Raw genomic sequence first — 19,820 nt, forward strand, 5'->3', positions numbered from 1 at the left:
ATAAACACTTTGTTCACCCATTTGTTACAACTGTGCTGTGATGCAGCTATAAGGAAGGAATGTTTCTACGCATTCACCTGTCTCATCCCTTTTTTGTTTTTCTCTTACATAATTATGGTCATGGTTTTAATTGAGTTAGAAGAGGATGTTGCACTGAGCTCTTCAACAGCTTCCTGAATTTTGTGACCCATCCCATCAATCTGCTGAAGTCAGAGCATCATCTCAGCTGGCACCACATGCACCGAGAACAAGCCACGCATATATGCACGAGCCAATTTGTCTCTTAAAAATATTTCTTCCTGGCTGAAGCATAAATTGCCTTTACCCTAATGTGCTTTATAATGGATTGTATTTGAAATATGTTTATTTTTAGCAAACAAATGCTAATGGGAGCCTGCTGTTAAAAATAGACAGTACAGTTGGCACAGAAATGAAGGCTGGGGAGTCTTTCTTTCCCTGTGTGGTGGAAATGCCCTCGCTGTAAGCTATCTGGGGAGAAAGCATGATGCCCCAATGAAAGTTAATTCCTCCAGTTAATTCCAGGGGAAACTGCAAATAGCATCTCCTCAAGTCCTCACTTGTCACCTGGCTTACAAACAGCCTCAGTGATCCAGAGTCCACAAAGGGCTGTCACACCTGCCACGAGGGGCAGCAGGTGTAAGACAGGGACAGTGCCCAAAAGGCAATCACAACAGAAAGGCGCCATGGACTCATGCAGTCAGTTGATCCCTAGCTTATATTTTCTACAGCTGTTTCTTCTGCCCATGCATATATCATTATTGATCTGTGTCCTATTTTTCAGGACATTTCTCTAATTCATTCTGAATATTGGATACTAATTCTGTACTACAACACACTGTCAGCCCTTCCTGGATAACCACGGTCTGCAAATGGAAGAGATCCACTATTCCATTATGCAAGTGGTTAATTAAAATATTTTAACAGTATCAGACCTAAGATGGGTTTGCATGAAATGAACAAATGCAGTCTTTCAGCTGGACAGTGAACCACTGATAAATACATTAAGAATATGCTTTACCAACAAGTGCTGCAGTTATTTTCACAGCAGTTTATCTGAGCTGTGTTTCCTAAATGCTGTGCAAACACTTCTCAGATTGTATCTCTTGTGGTGAACACCAGAGACAAGACTTGCAGAGATGGTTCAAGTCACTTAGTAGACTGGCTTATGTAAATGGAAAGTAGGCAACCTTCCAAGCACACACATGCATCATCAGAAAGCTTATCTAACATTTCTTTTACACTTTCCTTAGTCTCTTTTCTTTCCACCTGTCATTGGTGAGGCTGGTGTGATACAAGGACTGGTCTTCTGTCCCTGTTTTAATTCCTGTGTGAAGTACTGTGAAAGTGCCAGTTCTCATTGTGATTTGGCTACAGGATGCCATAAAACCACAGATACATACACACAATATCTAGTTGCACCATCAAAATCACCCAGATGTGGCAAATGATGTCCAGGAGCAGCCCAGCTGCAAAGCTGTGTGTGAGTCCTGCTGCCAACCCTGGCCAGGTCAGCACTGCCTTGCACATGTTATCCCACAATTCCAGCACTCCTAGGGTTGGATCTGCCCTGGAAACAGTTTCATGGTGCATCATGAATGTCCCTCCCAGGTCACACAGGGCATATGTCCTTCAGTAAAGCAGCCTAAAGTGCATTTCCTTGTCGCTCCATGCTTTTCTGCACCATCCATCCTGCCTGGAGCAGGGCTTCAGTTCAGCCCCCATGGTCTGGTGGGTTTCCCAGGTGTGGGAGTGTGGAGAGCAGGAATCGCCTCCTCAACAGCAGCAAAGACCATGGCAGACTCCAAAACTTCTCAGAGCTGAATGTCAGCCAGTCCCCAGCAGGTCCTTGTATTTGGGACCTTATGACCCTGGATAATTTTGCATTACAAGCACGTGGTTATGCTGTTAGGAAGGGTGCTCACCGTGCTGTAAAGGTTTCCTTTTAGGAGGGAAGATGTTAACTTTCCTGTCAGAAGTTCTCAATTATGGGCTGAGAAGAGCTTAGAAGTGCAGATGTGACACAGCTCTGCTTGTGCAGGCTCAGGTCAGGAGACAAGCAGCTACTGCCACTTCACTGCGCAAGCACTGAATTTTTTTCTGGCCCCCAGACTTGCACAAAACCTGATCAAAAAGAGATTAGGAATTTTATTTTGAACATCACTTTCCAGAATTTTGCTTAAAGGCAGGTTCGAGTAGGGCAGCATCTCTTTCTTGCTGCCCCAACATTTTACATACTGATGTCTAGCCAACAAGCATAGCCTTCATTTGGCCAAAAAAGACCTTCTTTTCATGTAGGAACACATAAGAAAGACCACTCTGAATCTTAGCTGAAAGAAAATAACCTAAAAAGCCTGAAAATCATAAAGTTGATCAGGGAAATCCCAAAGCCCTGAAAAATAATCTATCAACTATGATTTATATATTTCCTACATAATCAAGAGAAGGTTCTTATCTTGGGGGAAAAGTCCCGGAGGGGATTCCTAGATAGAGCCACAGTGTTTCTCATTATCAGATGATTGTAAAAGTTGGGTTGGCTCTACTGATTCCAAAAGGACCAAAAAGGTCCAAAAGAGTTTAGAGGAGACAGACTGTAACAGAAAATATGGCTGGGAGTCTAGATTTGAAGTACTGGTTTAAGAGAAGTAAAACTGAGTCCTTATTTACAGCTTTCCAATTCCCTGGAATCAAACCCAACACTTGGTAATTCTAGACTGCTGCCTACAGTGGGTTCGTAATAATCAGAAGTCAGGAATCCCAATTAAAGAAGATGTACCCACAGTGAGATGTGTTTCATTAGGAGATAACATTAAGAATCAATATTTTATGACCTGTCACATATTTGAGTCATCCGTCATGTTTTATCCTTACATGTTGAAGTTATTTGACAGTTCAAAAGCAGAAGGAAGCAAAACAGAAAATAAGTTTTCTTGCTGGTGTCACATTTTCAGCTAAATTTAATGGGTAATAGTCTACAGTAAGCAATTAAAACACATTGGTCTGTTATTAAGGAACAAATTCTATTCCATGGGGCCTGAGGGAAAAGCTTCTCATAAGATTTGCTATTTTTATATAAGACAGCACAAACTATGCTTTCCCTGCTTGGGAAAAAAAAAAAATGCTGCTACTTTGCAATGCACAGATGAATACTGATTTTGGTGTTTTACATAATGGAGAAGCAGCAAGATCCACCTGCAAGTCCATAGTACCCCTCCTCTGCTGGGGTCCAGCTGAGTCCTCAAATACCGGAGTCAGTGGCACCACAGACCTATAGGAATGTACCCATACAGAAAATACTGCTTGTTTGTTGTCCAGATAAAAAGCACAACAAAGGAAGGAGATGAGCTTATATAAAGAGGAGGAAAGGTTGAAGAGGAAATGACTGTGCAGTTACCTACAAGTTTAGAAATGTCGTGACTGCTCAAGCTATTTTTTTCGTGTTCCACCTCTGGATCTCATCTTACACTTGAATGTCAGCTTTCAAAAAAAACCCACCCTTCAATTCCTTGTAATTGCAAAGAAAACCCTTTGCCCTCAAGAAACATGAGGTAAATAAGAAATAAATCAGAGTTTTCAGCTCGCGTTTGTACATCTCCCTGGTTTGTGGAGGTTTGTGGCTCATTAAGGCTTTCTGGAAAACAAGGACTTCATCTCATGAGCAATGACAGGAGGGCTCTCCTCTCTCATCTGGCATGGAACAAAAAAGATGTTTTCATTTTTATTTTGTCCTATAGATAGGGGAAAAGAGCCAGTTCCCAAAGTAGCCAAGACCTTGTTTATCAGAGCGTTTCCTTTCATTTTTCATATTCCCCCAGAATAACGTTTTTGATGTGATTAAAGAGAAGCACCCGAGAAAGCTTCAGTCTCAACAAATTGGTATTTTGCACTGAAAATCCCTTTAATATAATGTTCCTGTGGGTAACACCAGGAAAGCCTGGGAGACTAAAAATCTGAATAATTGCATTTTTTTCTGTCTCCCAAGCAATCAATAATGTGACACTTTGCTAGTGGTGGGTTTTGAGAGACACCTCAGAGAAGGAGAAAGGACGCAGGGTGCTGCAGGGGCCATAGGGCTGAACACCAAGCTCATCTCCAGGGTTTGGTGACCCTGGGAAAACTTTGGGAAACACCATGAGATAGCCACACTCATCTGACTGCAACCATGGCTGAAGCTCAGGAGACCCACACAGCCTTTGCTCTTCTCTGGGGCCAGGGTGATCTTAGAGGACGTAAAAAAAATAATTCCAAATGAGGAGAAGTTTCAGTGTCTGAAGCGATGAAATATTTAATCCCTGCCCTCTCTGGGATATTCATCATCACAGATTTACTCACCCGCTGCTCGCTGACAGCAGCGGCTGACAAGGACGATGACAGCTGACATGCATTAACCCAGCCGCACTACACCAGCCATCACTCCAGAGCAGAAATCCATCATTAGGATTTGAACACCAGTGAGGCGTCCTGGTGGGGACCAGATTCTCAATGCTGGAGGCACCTGTACAGGGAAGTTGGCACAAAATAGCCTCAACAGTGCCAAAGGACAGGTCCCTGAGCTGCAGAGGTCCCTGGTACCACCACCAGGTCATAGCTCTCGCCACAGAGACATACCCTTATGAAGGAAAACGAGAGGGAATGATGGACAAAAAACATTTACTCAGGGCAGAAAGCCTTTGTGAATTCTTTACGAGAGCTACAGAGCAAGGTAATACAGTAGCACCTGTACTTAGGGCTCAAGGTGCAGCAAAAGGCACCATTTCACTGCTCCTCACGGCCTGCAGCTTCACAGGGCAGACTCATCTTCTCTTTGCCCTAAATCCCCCCTCTTTTACTGATAACTTTCATTTCTGAGCAAATCCATCATTTTTGAGCATCATCTTTAATGGGTTGTGTTGAACTATTATTATCTTTGAGGAGGGGTGACTGATCAATGAGCTTTGAGGAATCCAAACTAGGTGTTGGGTTGAGGTTGTGGGTTGTGTTATTTTCCACTCTCCGTTACTCTTTCCAGCCAGGCTGGTGGCTTTTTGAGACCTCCCCATTGTTTCTTGCCATTACAGTGGCAACCACATCTTTATTTAGAAAGGTTAAGTGACATGTATATGAACATTATCTTACAGTCCTTGGTGGGAATGACCAAAATCATGGAAAACTGTCCAGGCACATGTGGGAATCAGGCATAGGGAGGAAGGGGGAAAGAAGCCACCAAGGTTTCCCTAGAGCCAAGCCTATGCTGTATGAGGTGTAACCTCAGAGTAGGGAACAAGGTGAGTTATTTACACCACCACATGTGTGTGGGATGCCCCATCTGAGGGTTAGATAAGCCTCCATGGGAGAGCAGGAGCTTGTAGGAAAAACCACCCTTTACCTGCTGATGGTCTCATCCCTGCAAGGTGCACCACAGTTCACTCCAACAACCAGCTCCCATGGGAAGGAGAAAGGCAGCTCTAGGAACAATGCTCTTTCCATCGCCACCTCCACTCCACGTCTCACTAAGCCTCACATGCCCAAAACTACAGAGCTTGTTGGATGTGCTGAGTTGTCACCTCCCTGCTTCTGAGCCAAAGGAGAAGGAGCATGGCCTAGGCGCTGCCATGGCTGTGATTCAGGGCCACTGCAAAGCAGGCTGCCCTCCTGCATGCTCTTCAGCTGTGAGTCCTCCCCTTTTTTCTCCATGAAGGATTTCTGGCTCTGCACTGCTGCACACTGCCCTCTCTCTGTGCTGAAAGCTCTTTGGGGAGGGAATCTCCTCTTTTTCTTTTGCAAGAATACACTTAACACTCCTAAAGCAACTCAGAAAAAAATGTTTAAGGGAGTAATATAAAATAATAGCAGTCATAAATCCTGATATATTGTCCAAAGCCTGTGTACATCAGTTCTGCAGCAATCCTGCAGGGCAGTGTGAAAGGGAAGATGACTGAAGGGATGCTGTCATGAGCTCCGTCAGGACCATGAGAGGTCCACATGCTCCTTGCTGCCTGCCAGACAGCTCTCCATGACTGATTGTGGTCACTGAAAGCCTCTCCCTCTCTTTAGACTCTGGTGTTGCCATCTCCTAAACCAAGCTAAATTTCACTGAACCCCATGGGGAGTCCTTTAGGGTATTTTCTAGTAAGGAGGAGTTTTGCTTGTAATTTCATAGCTTTGGAAATTATGATTGGTTTTATGCGTGGCACCAGTTATTTCCTATTTGCCCAGAGAGTATATAGACAGCTAATTAACATCTCCATGCTCAGGTAGGCCATTAGCTAATCATTAAGCTGCAGTTTTGAAGCCTCAGACTAAAGCTTCCCCAGATCGTTATCTTTCTGTTCCCACAAGCACGTAACTTGGCAACTTCGTCTCACAGAGGCCAGAAGGGGATCGATGCTGGCAGCTCATTAACGGGTTTGGATGGAGAGCCCGGGTTTCTGCAGCCTTGGGTCAGTGAGCCCCAGCCCTGAGGTGCTCAGGAGGAAGCCCTGGGGCTGTGGGACCCTTCTCCTTCACCTCCAGCCCCAGCAGCCACCCAGGGTCATCTGTGCTTTTCCCCCCACATTGCGACAGTTCAGTGTTTATTTTCTCCACTGCAATCAGCAGGAGTTTTCTTGGGCAAGCTTTGGAGAAGGCTGTGAGTAGTGATGACTCCTCATGGGAATGCAGTCCCTTGATGGTCAGGCCTTGCTTATTCGTTTCATGTAAATCTGGACTGCAATCAGAGACTCTCCCAGCACCAGGCAGAAGCTGATGCACTTGTAATGCTTCAAAATGAATAAGCATTCACCAAAACATTCATCCTCACTGAAACATTCATCCCAGCAGAGGATAAGCATCAGGAGATGAAATAAAGAGAGCTGGTGTTAGGGCAGGGATGGCCCCCAAAAACACAGCCACCACATTCCCTTTTTGCCCGCACTGTCCAGGGCAAGGGTTGTAGCACAAATCCTGCCCAGATTGGGTCGGGTTTGCATGGTCCTCCCAAGCCATGCAGTTTTGACACTAGCCAGAGAAGAGGGAGATGAATTTGACACAAAGAAAAGAGAGTTTAAAAGCTTTTATTATTCTGCAGCATTTACGAATTGCTAGCATTGATATTTTTATTGTTTTCTGAGATACTGAAACCGAATTTCTTGGAGTTATTTTAATGAAGTACAGCATTTGAAAATCAATGAATCATTTCAGGAAATTTGATGCATGGAAAACTTCCTTTTAGCATGGCAGAATGGCCAGCAAATTGTCATGGCCCTGCTTCTTTCTGCTGGGAGGAAAAACTTATTACATGGATTGGGAAATTATCTGGAGAAATCCAATCTCTTGAAAAAGAGCCAGGCTCTGTTTCTTTCACCACAGCAAAATGAGCCACATCGTAGTGGTTTCCTTATCCAGAGATCCTGACTGGCACCTTCGTGGCTCTGCTCCAGCATCCCAGCTCTCTCCCCAGGCCAAACTCCTCTCCCCTGCTGCACACACGGGCAGGCTCAAACCAACACTGCGTGGGAGCTGGTGACCGGTTCTCCCTGAGCTCAGCCTTGCTCACAGCCCCTGGCACCCTAGGATGGTTTTTGGCTTCTTTCTGATTACTTAGCCAAAAAAGTAGAAAAGTAGAGTTTTGCATCAATGTCAGCAAGATTTGTTTTCCCAGACCAAAGGTACGCTGATGGCAGCTTCTAACATCATGCAGCACAGTACAGGAAGCTCCTGGAGGATACAAAGCTAGTTACAGTGGATATAAAGCTGTTGTTATTAACAAAATGAAGAAATATATAAATATATATTTTATTTTAATATTTTTTAATATAAAAATATAAGCTGACAATCCAAACATTTTCTGGCCTTTCTGCTCAGGACTCTATCTGGGTGCCTAGACTGACACAGCCTTGTCCTCAGCAGGGCTCTCAGGAAACAAGTAGAGATCAAAGTTCCTAACAGTTTTTAAATAAAGATGATGCAGAGCTTTCTGGGCAGTCTGATCAGTCTGATCACGCAGCCTGAAGGCTCATGAAACAAACAAAAATACCTACAGATCCTCTGGGTTCCAAGAAAGAAATTAAAAAGCAATGCCAGTAAATGTGTGGAATATGAAAGAAGTAAAACATTTCCTCATTCAACAGCTAAGGAACAGAAAGGGCTTGGGAATCACAGTTCAGGGACTACTGTTCAGTGACAGCAATTTATTTGACCATCTGGGTAACGAAAGACTGCAGCAAACCACACAGAGGAAATAAAAACAGATGAGAAACAAGGAACTGATTCTGCTTGACTTGAGCCTACAACTCCGCAGAGCAGGAAGCTACTTCACGTAAAAGACGTTATTGATGAAGGCATTTCAGCCTCTCTCCAGTCCTTCTAACAACATACTAGATCCCCCATGCCAGCAAACCTGTCCTGAGACGTGACTGCCATCCCAAACGCCCCAGAAACATCAGCAAGTACAAAAGACAAATTGATGAGCCTTCTGGAAGGGAACCACCGGAGGAAGGAGCAGCTCTCTGATGCCTCCTGAATTCCTGTTCCACAGTAAAAGAAAGTTCTTTTGGAGAAAGAATGGGAGGCTTTTTGCTCCGTTTGTTCATTGTGATAAAAAAATCTTCGTTTTCTCGATAGGCACAGAGTAAATATTGAAGTGGAAGAAAATGCTCCCCACTGATCCACTGGATCTGGTCACTACATGCCAGTGTCTCGGTGCCCACCTCGAGCAGAGGCACAGCCTCCTCCCTTGTTCAGTGCTCACTGTGTGGCACAGGAGCAGTCGTGCTGGCTCAGAAGATCCTGTGGTGCTGGCACCAAGCCATCCAGCTGAGGAACCCAAGAGCTGCTGGTAGCAAAGCAGTGGAGCTGTCGCCCAAGGCAGCCCCATTCCAATCAGCACAGGCTGTTGCTGACAGATGACAGGGATGACAGCTATGACTTTACCCTACCCGTGGATAGGTCTCTCTTCCCTCTACTTGTCACTCTCCTCCTGCCTTTCTCACCAATGCACACGCATATGCTGTATTCCTGGAGCCACATTCAAACCAGAAGGCCACCCAAGCCAGGCACTAGGCAGGGTAGCAGGGGGAGCTTGAAGCCAGCCAAAATTTGGGGTTTCAGAGCCTGTCACCACCATCTGGTTATATTTAGGTGCATTTGAAGGAGGATCTTGTTGAAATAAAATTGTCAGGCTGTGATGAGGTGCTTCTTGAAGCAGCTCTAGCCCCAGTTCTCAACATTTGCAGTCACAGTGCACCTGCCCCTGGTGTAAGATCTTGCTGACGAGAGCAGCTGAGCTGGCTGTGATACGCAGCTTGGCTCACGCTTCCCACCAGGCTGGCCAGCTCCTTACAGCCCTGTACCAGGCTCATCAGCATCTCATCATGCTGGGTGCTCAGCCCTCCTAGGATGGAGCTGAAGCTTCAAACTCACCTCCTGTAAAACCATTCACCCCTCCATAAAGGCAGTGGGGGCATGCAGTTGCTTGATAAGTAACAGGACTAAAAATACCAGCCCTCAAGCTGTGCTCAAAAAGCTCTCTGGCAACTTGTTACAAGAAACTAATCCACAACAGCCTAATAGTTTGATATTTCAGGCTGAAGATCATCTCTGTGTGGGCAGGAGCTTCTCTCTTTATGTTCCCATTCATGCTGTTAATCGCTGTGTGCAGGACAATTATAAATCCCATTGTTCAGGATTCACACATCTCACTCTGTCCATCTCAGACTCAGGTCTCCAGTCTTCTCCAATGTCTACAGTCCTGCAGGAGCCAACAGGTGCTCACTTGTGCTAGGAATCATCCCCAGATGAAATGAATCTGCTGTCCCTGCCCTGGGCCTCACACTCAATGCCTGACTCCTGGAGAGCTGCTGCTATGTGTGATGCATCTCCCAGCCCATCTTCTATATTCTTTCTCCTCCCAAAAAAGCTCCCCACCTTCCTCAAAAATTTCATCTGGAGAAGAAAATGGACTTGAAGAAACCAAGAAAACAAAGAGGGAAACTGTCACGTTGCACCCTGGCTCCAGACCTAATTTCCCAATATATTTCTCCTTTCATACATTGGCACAAGGTCATCAGACTTAATTGCTTGATCCTTTTATTTTTTTAATTAATTTGTCTTAATAACTACAATTTTCTCTGGAGACCTTTTCTTATTGTCATAACATCTTCAAAACATGTTCTGCCTGGAGAAATAAAAGAAAGCAACCCAGAAAATAGCGTAGCAATGTTGTGCCATTCTTCTCCCCTCCATAGCACACTGGCTACAACCAACCTCTCTGAACTGACAGCCTTTTCCTCCTGCCCTGTGTCAGCCTCTACATACAGCAACAGGAAAAGAAAAAGGAAAAAAAATGTACAAATAAATTGGATTTTAAAACTACAAGACGCAGCTAGGGTCTGGCGGGGAAGGGTAGGATGTGACCAGCAGGGCAGTCAGTGGGAGCACCGAGTGCGCAAGGAGGGCGGCTTGGGGTCTGCAGTGTGCCTGCAATGCTCTGGGCTTATTCTTGTGACTGACAGTGCATGAGTTGTTTATGCCTGTACACAGATACCAGTAAGTTGGCAAAATTGTTCTGGTGGGATCCTTCAGGCATTTTTCTGATTCTTATTGGAAAAGGGTGTTTACTAAAATGGCATTCATGTGTTCAGTGCTTAATTCCAACCATTAGCTTCCTTGTGGCCCTGAATTAGTCCTCTCAGATACTAGAGATGCCCTTGTGCAGCCGTGAACTGAGCCTTCTGTGTGCAAAACAGCTTGGGCATCCTTTCCCTGGATGTTTAGAAATTTTTTGAGTGCTTCCACCATTTCGCATAGTCCTGGGAACAAACATTTCCTACAGCCATGCCCCTGGAGTTCAGCTGCTGCCACTAGCAAGATGCACAAGATACCACCCAGCAGGTCAAATAGGCCTTATCATCCCTCTCAGATCTAGTTTCATGGGGTTTGCATACTGAATTAGTTAAAACCTTGTTATTATTTATGTGATTTGATTCTGTTTTATTGCCAGGAAGCACTTCAGCAGAAGAGCTAGTTCATGCGCCCTTCTGTTGAGATGAGCTTCTCCTCTTAAGCTGTATGGACAAAAACATCCCACTTCCAATCCCAAAGTTTTATAAAACTTTTAGCAACTCCTTGAGGTTTGCTGTGTGCTCTCACAGTCTCATTATCCCTGCGCTCCCAGACACTGTGAGGGGCTGCAGAGCCGCAGCTGCCAGCTTCTGCCTGCTGGCTTGCTAGGGGGAGGAGGAAACAGGCTCAGGTAGCTCTGGTGTGGACAGCTCATTTATCACATTTTGTTGGAAGATGCCGAATGGTAAAACACCAGGAAGGGAGCTGCTAGCAAAATAGATCAGGAATTTCTGTCTGTTCTTCCTTCCATTTCGACAGGGGAAACTCAATCCTTCCTTTCTGTGTCTACGTTGCAGTGCAGCAGTAGGCATGGTTCACTCATCTCTTGACCACACATCTTCTTCCAGGACTGTCTGTGGGAAGCATCTCCAAAAACACATGCTAGGGTTTCAGCTTTAATCACCAGGACTCTTACATGTTAAGAGAGGACCTGATCTGCTGCCTGCCTGTTTACTGAGAGCATGATATTTGGGTGGTTCTCAGGGTGTTGTGCCAGGGGAGGTTCAGGCTGGCAATGAGGAGCCATTTCTGCTCAGAAAGAGCAGTCAGGCACTGGGACGGGTTGCCCAGGGAGGTGGTGGAGTCACCGTCCCTGGGGGTGTTCAAGGAGAGGTTGGACGTGGTGCTTGGGGACATGGGTTAGTGGTGGCATTGGTGGTAGGGGGTGGTTGATCTTGGAGGGCTTTCCCAACTTTAAGGATTCTCTGAATGCATAATAACACCCAAAAAGACCTGGGCAAAGGATGCATCAGGCAGGAAAAAGCACCCATGGCAGGTAAGCAAAGGAGAACACGTACTTAAAGAACCCCCTATTCCTCTCTCATCACAAGGAAAATAAAATATTGCTCTCAGGCAGCCCAAATAATTTTTGTTACGTGCTTTAAAGGAAGTATCTTCAAAGAAAGGAGAGGAGACAGGACACCATCTGCCCACTGCTGCTGGGCATTTTCCTGCATTTCATGCCTTTTAATTGTACGCATCTGGCTGTTGCCCAGGACCTGACTGCACATTGCTGTTTGAGTTTTGGAGTGTAGTAGCTACAAGTGGAGTTTTAACATGCTTAGCATTGCACCAACCATGATGTGAACAACAAAACCACCTACCTGTGGTTATGAGGAGCTGACCCAGATCACAAGCAGAAAGGCAAGAACTCGAAGCACCTCATTAAAACCCCTTTTTGTTGGCCTACTGCCTGGGCAGCTGTTTTATCCAAGGTGCCTCAGCATTTTTATTTCCAGCTGCAGACCTTCAACAGCAATGTTCCTCTCCTCCTTCATCTCCTGCCACACACCAAACACGGTGCCAGTCTTCCAGAGCTATAATGCTGCTCCCTAGGTTAGAGAAATACAGGGGAGATGCTGGGAGCAAATCTCTGGTGCTTCATCACCCATGGGCTTCTGATAGCTGGTGTGATTTTGGAACAGCACTGATTTGGGTGTGACCATGAATGCCAGTTGCTCTTTAGTTCAGGCAACCACAGTAATTGTGTGTGTTTGGAGCCAGCGATATAAGATCAGCTCTTGGAAAGGTGTTACTTTCTAGGCTACCAGTCAAACAATCAGCAAAGATTGCATAAATATGTCTGGTGACAATTAGTGGGGTAAAGTGTTAAGTCTGATGGAGAGAAAATACATTCAGACCTGGAAGGTGTGCCTTTCTCTGTGTATTTGCTATCCATCTGACTGCCTTTACAGTAACAGCATGTAGGGGACTACCTGAAACTCAGTAGGTGTTTTATACCTTGGCAGGGAACAACTTCGAAATCTTATTATGTGTTTTCATCTTCAAAACAAAGACATATTGGTGGCCCCTCTGAAAATGTACATAAACATTAAAATGCTGTAAATCTTTCACAGGGTGACTGCACCCCAGCCATCAACAGAAGTGACTTCCCTAATTGAATGGCTCAAACACGAGTAAAAAATGCATTGTCAGGATGTCAGCCTCACAGGCAGCCTTCCAAGACTTTAAATAGAGAATTTAACAGCATAGTACCTAGGTGGTTTGGGCAATACAGCTTTCACAAAGACTGCTTCCATTAACTGATTTCTAGGCAACAGCGCTAGAAAAGGCCTGTGAGTAGCTCTAAAAAAAAGAAACTTCAAGAAGTTGAGAGCCTATGATGTGATACACACCAGGCTAAGGGATGCTGGATGTGAATGACTTATTTCTGCCTTATCAGCAAGCCACCTCTGGTATTTATTAACCTTCATTTCCATGTCTATATCACCTGTGTGCAAAATTTGTCAAAAGAGCTAATAAAGGTTTGAGCAACCCCAGTACTGTTACAACTCAAAGACTGCTGGAAATCCAATGAGCACTCTTAAGGATCTGAATAACACAGGCGCACTGTTCCAAAGTCTCAAAAATGATCCCTCACTCAGCAAATAAATAGGTTGGAGATTCAGATACTTTCTCTTTCTTGTATTTAGCAGTGCTACTTGACTATATTAATAATTACCCTACTAATTACGTTAATAACCATATTAGTAAAAGACACTGAAATTCCCAACTTAGGCTATTTTAATAAATTTTGTTTATCACAAATACATGCATTTCTCATTCATTCTTTATCCTTCCTTTTTGCCACGTTTTAAAGGGAAAAAAGAAACTCCTGGAGCTATCAATGGCATTTTTTTCTTTCAAAACTGGAAATTGTCGGTCCCATTATATATTCACATCCTAAGAATGTTTTTACCACAGCGAACACTATATTGCATATTCATTTTCTGACAAAAGGAAAACAGATCCATTCATCTTCAGCAAGGCCCTCCTTAAGCTCAGCTTATGCTTCTTGGATAATTTATTTCCTAGTTTCTAGTGTCAGCAGTATCAATTAAAAATGTCTTCTTTTTGAAATACATCTGGACTACAGATGATTGCTGAACACGTGTGGGCTATAACGAGTCAGAATTTTCCTGCCAAAACCAACTTTGCTTGAAAAACATCAATTTGTTGGAAGTTGATGGGGGAAGCAGGTGCCCAGGGCCCACATTTAGTGGTTAGACACCACTGGGCTCCCAGATCCATGGCACCACCAGCCCCTGCTTCAGGGCTTCATGCTCCCCGGTGTCCATGGTAGAATTAGCAGCAGGCCAAGGAGTCTAAGGAATCACTGGGGATAGGAGAAGATGGCTGGTCCATGTAACTTCAGGGGGAATAAAACATTTGTCTCTAACATGTTTAAGAGCTTCTAGTTCTGAAACTCTTAGTTCATTGCCATTTCAGAGTTAAATCCATTCTTATTCTTCTATTTTTACAAACATGGTTTCCCCAAGTCCTGAGTCCCAGCAGTGGCCCACAGTGGCCCCTGTGTTACGATGAAGGTTGTGATGAAGGTGGTCATCCTCTCCCACAGGCTGTGGGCTTGCAGGAGCTCTGACCACAGGAGACAACGAGGAGGCTGCCTGTAGAAGGACTACATAGCTTGGCACAAGCCATCGGGAGAATTTAGCTAACGGTGTATTTGCAGAGCTCATTTTGATCTGAAGAGCTCATTTTGGTGAAAGCCAAGCCCCGGAGTAGTCACATTTTTGCATTTGCTGGCACACATACATGCACCTGCAAAGCAGCACAGCTCCCGTGTGCTTGGCAGAGGTTGTTAGAGCACAGCCATCCCACGCTGAATGCCCGGAGAGCAAACAATGGTGAGAGCATGCACTTGTACATGTGTGTCTGCACACAGACCTTCTCATTACACTGCTGTTCCCATGAGCTGTCCCCTCCAGGGCTGATTTATGGGCAGTCACCTCCAGCAAGGCTGGGGGAGCCTTCCTCACCCTGCTCGCAGTGTAGCTACAGCCAGCACTGGCTGTCCTGCACACACTGCTCTGCGTATGGTGCAGCGAAACTGGATGGGGGAGCTTCAGATTTTATGGTAGGCATTGGGTTGAAAACACCTCAGTCCTCAGTGGGGTCTGTTCCTTTGAAATTTATCACCATACGCTGTTTTATCTTGTTTACAAGTGTGGATTGTGTGCTCAGGGGAGTGAAAAATTATCGATGTGGAACAGGAACGTCAGGATTTTATCTTGATTCATGATACTCCTCCAGCGAATGTGATTCCTGCCCTGTATGCACTGTATCTTTATTTTCATATTGTTCAAACTTTAAATGAAGCAATCTGATTATTTTGACTTCACATGTTGATTCACTGATGAAAGATGATTTTTAAGAATTCCAGATTACAAATCATTGTCATAGCTGAAGATTAAACTTGCCATTTTCCCTGATAAATGGAAATACAAATAGCGAAGTGTATTTGAATATTGATCAGATGCTCAGCCTGAGCCAAGTACAGTATGAACATCTTTATGTTTGCTGGCAGTAAACCAGCTTCTCTCTTCTCTCTGTTTTGCACAGTCCTTCTAAGCCAATCCTCACTAGAATGAGCACAAAACAAACCGAATAACAGCTTTTGTACATCAACATTAAAATGGGAAGAAGCTTGGGAAAGGGCCTCCAAGAGAGAAGAACGCTGAAGAGAGCAAAATGCCTGATTGGTAAGCGCCACCTTCTAAACATAGATCAGCCAGACGTGGAAGTGATTTTTGGAAGAGAAATGCAATCATGGATTACACACCAGCTCATTAGAAACTGTTGCTGAATACAGCATCCAGAAGACATGCATGAAAAGTCACATTTGGGGAATAAATTAAAAGGGGTGTAGTTGTTGCTAGATAAACATATGTAATATATATGCATTGAAGAGGTTTGTAAATGTCATTTTTTTTATTCAGACGGAAAGCAAAAAGCTTTAAAACCTTTCACAGTAGAGAGGCAGTTAACTCCAGACTATTCCTATCCCAGTAGCCAAGAAGTTGATAGGACATCTCTCTTAAATTAGCATTTATAAATAGACTCTCTGAATGTTTCCATCTCCTAGTGGAAAAAGCATAACTTTTAATGCTATATTTCTGCACCTCATTTACTTCAGTGTATAATACGTTGACTAAAACTGTAAAGCTTCTCAATTTTTACCGCGTATGTGTTCCAATTAATCTATGTCTGTAACAAACTTAAGACTGGAAAATTATTTCTGACCTATATTCTAGTTCTATGAAGCATATATACTATAAGATATGTCTGACTGAATATCATGATACTATAATTTCCCAGGTAACATAGAATTGTTTGCATTTAAAGCAACAAAACAAAACCACTTGATTTCTTTTTCATAGGAAAAAAAGTAATTTACCCCTTAAATGTATTAAAGCAGCTGCTGGCTGTGAGGGCATTTCTGTTCTTTTCCTTGGTCTGCTACATAACCACTAAGAGACACCTCTGGCCTCTGTTATGCCGTCGGGCTAGGTGATCAAGTGATCCCTTCTGGCCTTCAGCTCCACAGGTAACTGAAGAGAGCAGGAGCTCATGCACACTGCCAGCAGCTCACACAGGGGCTAAGTGAGGGGCTCAGCCAACTCCCCACCAAATCCCCTCCTTTCCAAAGCCGGTGAGACACAGGGTATGGAGGCAGACCTGGATGCAACAGGGAGAAGGAGGGAGGCAGCAGCTCCCTCTCTGCTCCTCTCCGCTGAGCCCAGCACGGCACACATCTCCTCCTGGCACAGGACCGGGCAGCTCCCAGCACTTCTCCTGCCCCCTTCTGTGCATCACAGCCGAGTCCAGCCCCAAACAAGCACTGCAGTGCTAGTTTCTGACGATTTTTTAAGCCTGTTGCATCATTTTCTGGCTTTCAGGGGAAACAGCTAAAATAATCATTTGTTGTTATTGCTGATCCTAAATACCATGATACACTGAGGACATGAGTAAAGCATGGGTTAAAGCTGGTTTTAACTATTCGCTGCACAACACAAAGTATTCAAGGATTTAGGCGTGAATCTCAGAAAACAAATTTCATCTTTGGTTGAAAAATTATCTTCAAGAAAACTGTCAATAAATAAATTCAAGGAAATAGGTAACTCTTTTATCTAATTACCAAGGTACCACTGTGGCTCTGCTTATTTTAGAAACTGAGCATTGATGTGGATGTCTGCCAAGTAAACTTATATGTGAAGCTGGGTAGCATTTAAAATAAAAGTAGTTTAACCTAAATCTGTTCTTGTAACTGTGTGTAGGAGACTCCCTTGAATTCTACAGGACCAGCATTAGAGCTGGTAAAAAAATCCCACCCAAATCAATCAGCCACCATAAGCATGATCCCAGCACCTGCTACTGAACTGAAGTGGGCCGAAAACCAGGTAATTTACACATGGGGATGCACGAAGTCATTAAGGTCCCACTTCAAACAGGTTTTTAAGTCTGTGATTAGCCCAACCAGTGTCATCTAGAAAATGCACATCCTAAAAAGCTGGGCACCCAGGAGTTCCTGTGAATGGTGTCTCAGCAAACCTGTCTTCATTCACAGCTCCTGTTGGTTCACACACACGTTGTCATCTCAAAAGCCTGTGAAAAGCTTTGCTATCTGGATGTGCCATTGTATCATCAACTTCTTTTGGTCTTTTGGTTTATGTCTATCCCAAATTATTGCAGTCATGGCACTTCTGCTGCGGCAGAAATCACCAAAACAGGGTTTCTCTGTAGTATATTATTTTGTTATGGACTACTATGTTTTGCACCATGGTGACTGTGTAACACAAAAGTCCTTTCTAAACACACAAATGTTGCAAAAAAAAAGTGTCATCACAAGACCTTGCAACCCTGCCAGGGCAGGTCAGTGAAAATGTACCATTTGTACCTAAACAGAAGGAAAGACTTACAAGGACATACATCACTAAATGTTGATTCAGTATGAATAGTATGTTTTACCTTTTAAAATGTTACTACTTTCCCATTCCACTCCATTGTAACTTGTCAACTGTATTTTTTTTTTTAAGTCAACAAAGACTGTAAAGAAAACTGTTGAAATACCTGATTTTCTGTAAAAAGTAATAACAATAATTTTTGTTACTTCAAAGTATGCTTGGTATTAAAGTACCTAATAAAGTTCAACAATGAATTTTGTAGCATACTAAAATAAAGCGTGATAGTGCTTTTCTCCAGCTAATCTCTGGTAACAGCTACTCTTGCTGGAAACACTGTCCACCTCATAAAGACAATCCTGGCCACCTCCTGCATGCCTGTGCCTACACAGATTCCTGAGGTATGCAAAGTCTGAGCAAAATCCAGTCCCTTCGTGAGGGCAGGGATTTGTGTGCATGCATCAAATTTACAGGCTAAGAAGGCTAAGAATTACCTTGGTGGTAAGTCGTCTGCATCCTTTGGTACCTGACTGTACACATCTGGGCAATATAAAGCTCCTGGTTACTTTGGCATAAAGCTTTACAATGAGAGGAAGAAGATTGTAAGTTAGAACTTAGTTATAGTTAAACAGAGACTTGCCAGGTGTGTAGGTTGTTGCAGTCTTGTTCATTCTAACAGGCAATGCATTTCAGATATTCCAAAATAGCCTGGAAACCTCCAGAAAGTAATTTGGAGCACACAGTACAGCTCAGAAGCTGATTTCCACTAATTTCACTCCACGAAATTCCACTGAAGGCAAAATTCCTGGAGCCATCAAGAGCTGTCACAGATGTGCCTCATCCCAAAACCTGCACCAGCAAGAGGTACTTTGGTGTCAAGTGGATGCTGGATCTGTCTCCATGATGCTGATGCAGTGCTATCTGTGTTTGGGGTTGATCTAGAAATGATTGTGAGTGGGGCTGAATTATTCCCAATCTCTGAGGATTTGAAAAGAAATAAGAAGTAGACGGGAAATAAATAAATAAATAAATAAATAAATAAATAAATAAATAAATAAAGCAAGCTAGTTTATACATTGAAAACCAGCCATACACTGAGTCTCAGAAAGGAACATAGCTTTTTTTTCATGCACTGAAGTTTTACCTATTTCTCCTTCCCAGGGAGCTCCGCACAGCAGGGACAAGCTTGGCCTGTTGCTGCAGTAGCTGGCAATAGGCATGCAGTAGCCATCGAGCCATACTTGCAGCCATTCCACACTGACCCACCATCCTCATTGGACTCTATTAGAATTTTAATATGAGACTTTCAAAGAAGAAACAAAATTTTTCAAAGTAGAATTTTTAGTCTAAAAAATCGTGCTCTCCCTTTACATTGAGTAATGAGACACCACAAAGCTTCTTTGCTTTTGGAGTGGTTCCTACAGTGGCCACAAACCACTTACTGAAAACAGGGGTGCAGGACCTGCCTCCAAGTCTGAACATCAGCTTGGTCACCTGGGAAGGCAGTCTGGAAGAAAAGAGACTAAAAATCTGGGAGTGAGGCCTGACATTGCCTCTACAAACTGGTTTTAAATTAGCATAACAGTATGGGATACTACTCCTCATTCTGTCACGTGCAAGTTAGTTGTACATTAGCCTAATATAGCTGTAAGAATGATTAATAATGAATATGATTGATGTATTAATAGTTAACAAATATGTATTATAATTATGTATTAATAATTATAGTCTATTTAATTACTATTATTAGGACAAACAGAAAATCAAGATTGTCAAAATCCTATATACTAGACTGAAGTCTCTTCGATATGATTACCGATTTAAATATATATATATATATATATTTCCCTGTTTTTACAGCAGAAAATGATCTAGAATACCAGTTACATTTTTAGTTTTACAGAATCAGGATTTTCCCATAGGGTGTTGGCAGAGAAAAGCAGGAGCTTTACTCTGGCTTCAATGTGTGCAGAAAGAAAGGCTGCCCCAGAGAGGGCCAGGCACCTCCTTACATCGACACCT

The 19,820-nt window shown here is 43.6% G+C and overlaps 1 protein-coding gene across 4 annotated transcripts in view; it reads left to right on the top strand.

The window, feature by feature from the left end:
* LHFPL3 (LHFPL tetraspan subfamily member 3) overlaps window positions 1-19,820 on the top strand; it is a 261,929-nt gene that overhangs the window by 228,376 nt on the left and 13,733 nt on the right. For 3 of the 4 annotated variants that reach the window (XM_032180568.1, XM_032180569.1, XM_032180567.1), the window contains one exon: window positions 15,460-16,289. The exons of the other annotated variant lie outside the window; for it this stretch is intronic. Coding sequence is in view for 1 of the 3 variants with exons in the window: in XM_032180567.1 (XP_032036458.1) it covers window positions 15,460-15,488 (29 nt within the window). In the remaining 2 variants the exon portion in view is untranslated. Of the gene's footprint in view, window positions 1-15,459; window positions 16,290-19,820 lie in introns of those variants that run through there. 4 annotated transcript variants of the gene reach the window in all.

The sequence above is a fragment of the Aythya fuligula genome, chromosome 1 (assembly GCF_009819795.1).
Source record: "Aythya fuligula isolate bAytFul2 chromosome 1, bAytFul2.pri, whole genome shotgun sequence".
NCBI classification, from domain to species: Eukaryota; Metazoa; Chordata; class Aves; order Anseriformes; family Anatidae; genus Aythya; species Aythya fuligula.